Below are 7,870 nucleotides of genomic sequence, written 5' to 3'. Positions count from 1 at the left end.
CTCTCCTGTGAAGACCCTCAAACAATACAATCACGGGGGAACGGGGACTGAAGGGACAGTGAGGGTGAAGGAAGTAAGCTAAAAAGATAAAGGGAGGGGGGGTACATGAAGGAGGAAAAAAAAATGGCAGATCCCACGTATACAGTGGGAATCGATGATATGCGAAGCACGAATGAGAAAAAACTCGCTTCATAAGAGGAGGACATGATTCATGGCGAGAGGGCAAAACAGTTTTGGAAGAGGATACCATGGAGGGAAGTGCAGGAGAGAGCGAAATGAGGCTTCGTCGTGGTTTCAGTAATCAAACGCGTTTAACTCTGCTATTACAACATGGTTTTGAAAAGCTCTCACGTCTCTGTGTGCATCGTACACTCGTGAACAATCCCCACAACAACCGAATTTCGACCTCGGGGTGGCTTACAGACCCTTTAAGCAACATCCGACGACGTTTATTTATGTAGCACTGACCAGGGCTACCATCCTCGCGAACACCAGCGCTTCATAGCAGCTTACCGCTTCTGGTGGCGTCCCGCCGCAGTGGTCTAGGGGCTAAGGTACTCGGCTGCTGACTCGCAGGTCGTGGGATCAAATCCCGTCTTTAAAGAACCCCAGGTGGTCACAATTTCCGGAGCCCTCCACTACGGTGTCTCTCATAATCGTATGGTGGTTTTTGGACGTTAAACCCCACATATCAAATCGCGGCTGCGGCAGCTGCATTTTTGATGGACGCAAAAATGCTGTAGACCAGTGTGCCCAGATTTGTGTGCACGTTAGAGAAACCCAGGTGGTCTAAAGATCCGGAGCCCTCCACTACGGCGTGACATAATCATATGGTGGTTTTGAGACGTTAAACCCCACATATCAATCAATCGCTTCTGGTGGTGCTAATAGCCATTTTGCTGTTGGCATCTTTGCGCAAGTGCAAACAACTGATTATATAAAGGGTATGTGGTTGGTTTACGTATGTCCGTGCGTGAATTTGTACATATCTTTAGCGCCGCTTCATAAAGTTTTGCTCAATAAAGATATCACAACACAGTCACCTTGCATAAGCATGCTTAGCATTACATAGATTCCCAAGGGACGTGGAATCTACCGAAATATTTTTTTGTCATCTTGCGCTGCGCTGCCCCCTCCCTGGGTCTGCTGTGCCACTTAGATATATAATAACTCACTAAAGTGAAGCAGCGGTACCCCCGAGACTTTTATGTTGCTAGTCCACCTCTTCCCGGCCAATAAATATAGCTTCTTGTGGAACGCTAATGAAGGATAAAATAGGGAATTCTTAACACGCACCTACAGAAATGTGAGTGACAGCAAGGATGTCAACTGGAGGATGTATACGAATGTGGGACACTCGACACTGTGAAGCGCCTCATCAGGATACGTTCCCTTACTTAATTTTGACCCGCGGTACCCAATTTCACCCGTAGAGTAGTAAGATCTTTGTATCTGTGGCACACACACGCTGGGGAATATGTCTTGTCTCCTAGGAGATCTTGGCTCATACCCACATGGGGGATTGGCCACATGGGGAATATGTGGCTAACCGAAGAGAATGAAAGAAGTGAAGATCGCCGCGCGCTCTGCTGCCTTCGTGGGGCGCTTGTGCTGGCAAATGGTTTCCACGAAAAACCGCACTGGAAGGCTGCTACATTGAACGACCCGGCGCCGACGAGTGCCGGGCACCACCCCGCAACTGATTGGTGAGCACGACTCGAGGCATCGCGTAGCCTCTTTTCTGCTGATCAACGTTGCAGCCGAATCATTGTAGGGCGCGTGCGGACCACGCATTAGCATGTACGAGTCGAGCGTACAGCACGTCGTGGGCAGCCGGCCCAAGGTCCGAAGAGCAGGCGGCACTGCCACAAGCGCATTGCAGAATATCAAGAACGCCGTGGGTCAGCGAAAATGGAAATACGTGATCGGCGCGTGCTTTCTGATAAGCGTCGTTGCCGTGGTGTTGCCCGCAAGTGCAGCGCGTTCTGCGAAGCGGACGTCGCCTCGTCGTCATAACGCCGCGCCCGCGCACAACACCGTCGCGCAGAACGAAGCGGCTGACGAGCAACGTGCGGCCTACCACGCACCCGCGGTCAACAAAAAGTCCCCGGCCCGTAATCCCACTGACCACCACGTGGTCAAGGTGCGCAAGGCCGCACCAGCCGCCTCCGCGGCCAGGAAGCGAAGGCGGACGACGTCGCCTACCCGCAAGCCTCCAAACATCGCCGAGGAAAAAGGTCACGAAGATGAGCCGGAGAAAAATGGTGCTGCCAATGAACCGGAGCCAGCGGCTGTCCAGGACGCACCTGAAGTGTTAACGCCCGCTGTGGTGGACAAGGACGGTACTCAGGCGTCTAAAAGCCCCACGACAAAAGCCGGGAATGTTGATGCTATCGCCAAGAAAGCGGCTGTCCATAGGCAAAGCGAGGCTCCGAGCAACGAGTCAATCTTTCGTTTTGTCACGCCCACATTGCCCAGTGATGCTGGCGACCATAACGACGAGAACATACGCCTGCCGAAGAGCGTTAGGCCTGTCTCTTACAAGCTCGTACTGTTGCCAGAGTACCAGGACCAGAGCATGTCCTTCAAGGGCAGCGTGCGCATCATGCTGGAAGCCCTGGAGCCCACCAAGTTGATACAGCTGCACGCGGCTAATCTGGTCATCAATCGCGGCAACCTGACCCTGCGCTTTGCTTCGGGTGCGCCCGGACCCGACATCCTGAGCATACGCACTAACGACTTTTCCCAGTTCCTGTACATCAACCTGGCCGAGGACCTTCTGGCGGGAGACAAGTACGAGCTGAACATCTCGTTCAGCACGGTGGCTATGTACGACAACGGCTTCAACGTGCGACGCTACCAGAGGGAGGAAGGCCCACCCGTGTAAGAGCTTTCATCATCGCGCCTAGTCTATACGTAGTTTCTTCCCCTTATATGGCGCGTACAACAGGGCGAAGACAGAGCTTGAAGGAACGCGAGTGAATTTTTTCTTTTATTGTGGCTTCAAAAAAGACCATTGGCGCATAATGTTACTCTTCCGAAAAGGTCGTTTATTACCAAAAAAAAATGGCGACCACGTGTCTTTGATTATGCGCCTAAATATTGTTGCTTATTACGTCACAGATGGAGTTATATAGGGCCCTTGAACTGCTGCGGGACGGAAAAATCAATAAACCCTCAATAAGTTTGGTTTCCTTCACAAGGTTTCATTATGCAGGCTTTCATTATTAAAAAAAGGGAATAAATTAGACCGGTAGGAACGCTGTTGAAATCAATGACGACATGGCGAGAAGCTTCGGAATTATTGAAATGGCGTCCCACTTGTGTTCTATAGTTCTGTCTGAGTTGGCTATTCAGTAAGATGTCTCACTTTATTCGTAACCGGCCTCCTATTACTAGAGCAGTTTAACAATACGACTGCTGTCACTTTAGGTTGAGGAAAATACCAGGAAGTGCACCGCTGAAAATACAACGATTACGTGCGACATGCAAGTTAAATTTTAGTTTGTTAGTGCGGACACCGGTAAAACGTATCGACTGCAAAAACTGACCTTTGCCCACGTTGCCATAGTAATTTATTGTTCCTCTTATTAGCGATGTTACCAATTGGTAATCTCTGTATGTATGATGGAGGATTGCTACTATCTTATACTTTAACCACACCCACCACGATGTCTACTGGCTAAGGCACTCGAGTGCCGTCCCGCATGTCGCGGGATCGAATCCCGGCTGTGGCGGCTGCATTTTCGATGGCGGCGAAAGAGACTCGTGTGCTTAGATTTAGGTGCACGTTAAAGAACCCCAGCTGGTCGAAATTTCCGGAGCCCTCCACTACGGCGTCTCTCATAATCATATGGGGGTTTTGGAATGTTGAACTCTATCAATTAATTATTATTATACTTTAACCACGAAGGAACAAGGGAACAAAGGGGTCAATCCTTGTGCTGCCGTTTAAAAAGAAAAAAAATTGGCAGATCCCACGCACAGTGGGAATCGACGATATGCGAAGCACGAATGAGAAAGGTTGATATGTCACTTTAAAATCAGCACGATGTTACGAGGTGGAGGTAAATGATGCCGTATATGACTTACGTGTAATGATTATTACGTTTGGGTGTGTCGTTTACCTTCGTCATCTATTCACGTCACGTTATACCAAATTTAGTATATGTGGAGCTAGCGAAACGGCCACAAGCACGCTCTGAGCGTGGTATGTTGGCATGTTGTTACATTACACACGTGTCAAGATTATGATGATTGCAGCAGTCGTATACTTTCTTCATCCATTGACGTCACCTAACACCAAAGTTGGTGCATGTGGAGCTAGCAAAATGGCCGAGAGTGCATCGTGAAGAGGCCAATATACTCGAATGTAGCGTTGACGAGCGCGCTCGATGGAGACAGCGACGCTACGTTAGCAAAACGCGAGCACTCTATAGTCTGATGCCAGGTGAGCCAGGCGCGACCAGCGTCCGTCGGCACGGCCCGACAGCAACCGGCGCGAAATGCGACATGCTGCATTTCGCGCCGATGCGTTACCCAGACAACACTGCGTCTCCCTCTTTTCGTGACGGAGGGACGCCGGACGCGCTGGAACGCGCATGCGTCAAAGCAACGCAGTGCCGCGCGCACCTGCGAGTATATGGCAGCACCGGCGCCTGGCGTGGCAACGCCGGTGTGATGCGACGAAATGAACGCCGGCGAGCACGCGCACCGCGTCACGTCGCAATATATTGGCGCCTTGACTGTGGCATGAAGTCATGTTCTCACATGACACGCATCTCATGATTATCATGTTTGCACCAGTCTCATACCTTCGCCGTCCATTGGTGTCATGTAATACCAAATTTGGCACATGTGAAGCTAGCGAAACGGCCGCGAGCGTATCATCAGTGTGGCATGTAGTTATGTTGTTACGTGACACGCATGTCGTGATTATCATGTTTGGACGTGTCGTTCACCTATGTCGTCCGTTCGCGTCGAGTAGTACTGAATTTGGTATATGTGAAGATATCGAAATGGCCTCGAGCGCATCATGAGTGTCATGTAGTCAAGTTGTTAGATGACACGCATCTGATGTTTATCATGTTTGCACCAGTATCATACCATCGTCATCCATTCACGCCCCGTAATACCAAATTTGGTAAAAGTGAAGCTAGCGAAACGGCCGCCAGTGCATCATGAGCGTGGCATGCAGTCATGTTGTTACACGACACGCATCTCATGATTATCATGTTTGCACCACTAGCATACCTTCGTCATCCATTCACGTACCGTAATACCAAATTTGGTATATGTGGCACCAGCAAAACGGCCGCGAGCGCATCATGAGCGTGGCATGTAGTCATGCTGTTACATGACACGCATGTCACGATTTTCATGTTAGGGTCTGTCGCTTGTGTTCGTCATGCAATCATGGCATACCATACCAGTTTTGCAACATGCCTTGTAAACGAAACCACCGCAAGAGCTGCAGGACCATGAAATGTAAATCATTACATTCATGTCATGATTTTCATGTAATGACTAGCCAAATATGTTCTTCATACAGTCATGTTATGCCATACCAAGTTTGGTATCAATATCAATGTCAAAACGGCCAGGAGAGCTAAAAGTCGTAGGCGGATAGATAGATAGATAGATAGATAGATAGATAGATAGATAGATAGATAGATAGATAGATAGATAGATAGATAGATAGATAGATAGATAGATAGATAGATAGATAGATAGATAGATACGCTCAAAGTCGCCGAAGTTCGCTGAGAAATGCTTCGCATTTAAAAAGAAAAATCCAACTGCTTCGGCTTCTGCGTTATAGCGTTTTGCAGCGCGTTCCTCTAATACAAACACGTAGAACTGTGACAGTTGTCAGTTCCCTCTTGTCCTGTGTGTACCTGTGCGTTCTTTTCGCGCGTCCTTCTTTGTACTGCAGCGGCGTACTGAAAGTATGGAGCTGCTTGTCGTTCTTCGTGTGATATTCTATTTTTTTGCTATCGCATTTATTGCTTCGCCCTAGTGACGAAACGCATTTTTTTTTAAGGTGAAGTTCCTTGGGCCGAGGGTTGTTCCCTCCTCCGTATGTAGTATGTAGCCACCTTTAGTTTATGACTTGCTCAATAGGTGGCGTTGTCTGTATATGCCCTTGAGAATAATATAACTAGATGATGTTAGTGGCTTTCACAACCATGACCAGACTATAGGAGTGGCACGCGCGCACTCTCTCAAGGCCTGCGCACCCAAAAAGGGAACGATAGGGTAGATTGTTCACAGCTCGTTGCAGCGATCGCCTAGTGGAGGCGCTTGAGCCAGCCCACTACCCTCTCCTTCCACCTTTTTCTCAGTCAACGTCTCGCTTCTCTTCTGACGCTGACGAGAGCTCTCGCTGAGTGCTGCCCCGTCCTCGGACTATTGCGACCGTGTCCATCTTCCCCTCTTCTCCTTATTTCGGTGTGTGGGTCTCCCTGTCCCAGCCCCTATCTATATCTGTATCTCTTTTAATCCCTCCTCACCCCCATCCCTCGTGAACTACTGTTGAGGTGCCGCACTATGATGCAGACAGTTACGGCGCTCACTTTTTTTTCTTCCTCTCTCACTCCATCCCTCCCTCCCCCAGTGACCCGACCACGCTTGCCGCGCGGGCTTGGATATGAATCGAGGAGGAAACTCGCACGCGGTCAAGAAGCTTTAGCGGGGGCACAGCCGGTCTGGCAAGAGTTGGGCCACAGTGCCATGAACTAGCGGTGGTGAAATGTGGGAACTAGACACGAAGCGCACGCCGTAGGATAGTGCGGCGCGCGTGCCTCTTCTACAGTCCGGCCGTGTCCCAGCATATCCACGGACTGAATCATGATGAGTGGGGCGAAGTGTCCGTTCGTCCATTCGTGTGTCCAACCGTCCGTCCGTCCGTCCGCGCTTCCGTCCGTGAGTCCGTCCGCCCGGGCTTCCGTCCGTGCGTCTGTTCCCCTGTCCATCCGTCTATCGTACGTCCGGATGGACGGATGGATGAACAGAGCTACAGACGGATGTATGGACGGACGCATGGACGGACGCTTCGCCCCACTCATCATCATTCACTCCATAGATATTCTCTGATTTTAAATGCAAATTATTTTTAGTGAACTTCGGCGAATTCGCGCATATCTATCTATCTATCTATCTATCTATCTATCTATCTATCTATCTATCTTTCTATCTATCTATCTATCTATCTTTCTATCTATCTATCTATCTATCTATCTATCTATCCATCTATCTATCTATCTATCCGTCTACGACATTTAGCTCTCCTGGCCGTCTCAATAATGGCATTGATACGGAAATCGGTATGACATAACATGACTTTATGACGAGCACAATTTATTATTCATAAGATGAAAATCTTGCATTTATGTCATGAATGTCATGATTTACATTTCATGGCCTTGTTTCTCTTGCGGTCGTTTCTTTCACATCATATATTGCAAAAGTGGTATGGTATGACCTGACTGCATAGCGAACATAAGTGACAGACCCTAACGTGGAAACCGTGACGTACATGTCATGTAAGTCATGTCTACAAGCTACGCTCATAGTGCGCTCGCAGATATTTCACTAGCTTCAAATTTACCAAATTTGGTTTTACGTGACGCGAATGGACGACGAAGGTAAATGCACGTTCAAACATAATAATCGTGACATGGAGGTCATTAAAGGCATGATTTACGTCCGCCTCGTAACGTTGTGCTGTTTCTAAAGTGACTTATCAACCTTCCTCATTCAGGCTTCGCATATGATCGATTCTCACCGTACATGGGATCTGCCAATTTTTTAAAATTATATTAATTAGGCAAGATCCGCAGTGTTAATAAATACCTCCTTGTCTATAACG

General features: G+C 48.7%; 1 protein-coding gene across 1 annotated transcript in view; it reads left to right on the top strand.

The window, feature by feature from the left end:
• Positions 1-1,567: 1,567 nt before the first annotated feature.
• Positions 1,568-7,870, top strand: part of LOC119172646 (aminopeptidase N) — a 28,363-nt gene continuing 22,060 nt past the window's right edge. The window contains exon 1 of the mRNA XM_037423800.2: positions 1,568-2,883. Coding sequence (XP_037279697.2) covers positions 1,799-2,883 — 1,085 coding nt within the window. The 5' untranslated portion in view covers positions 1,568-1,798. The remainder of the gene's footprint in view (positions 2,884-7,870) is intronic.

Source organism: Rhipicephalus microplus, chromosome 4 (assembly GCF_043290135.1).
Source record: "Rhipicephalus microplus isolate Deutch F79 chromosome 4, USDA_Rmic, whole genome shotgun sequence".
In the NCBI taxonomy this organism is placed as follows: Eukaryota; Metazoa; Arthropoda; class Arachnida; order Ixodida; family Ixodidae; genus Rhipicephalus; species Rhipicephalus microplus.
This window is presented reverse-complemented; position numbering and strand designations above follow the sequence as displayed.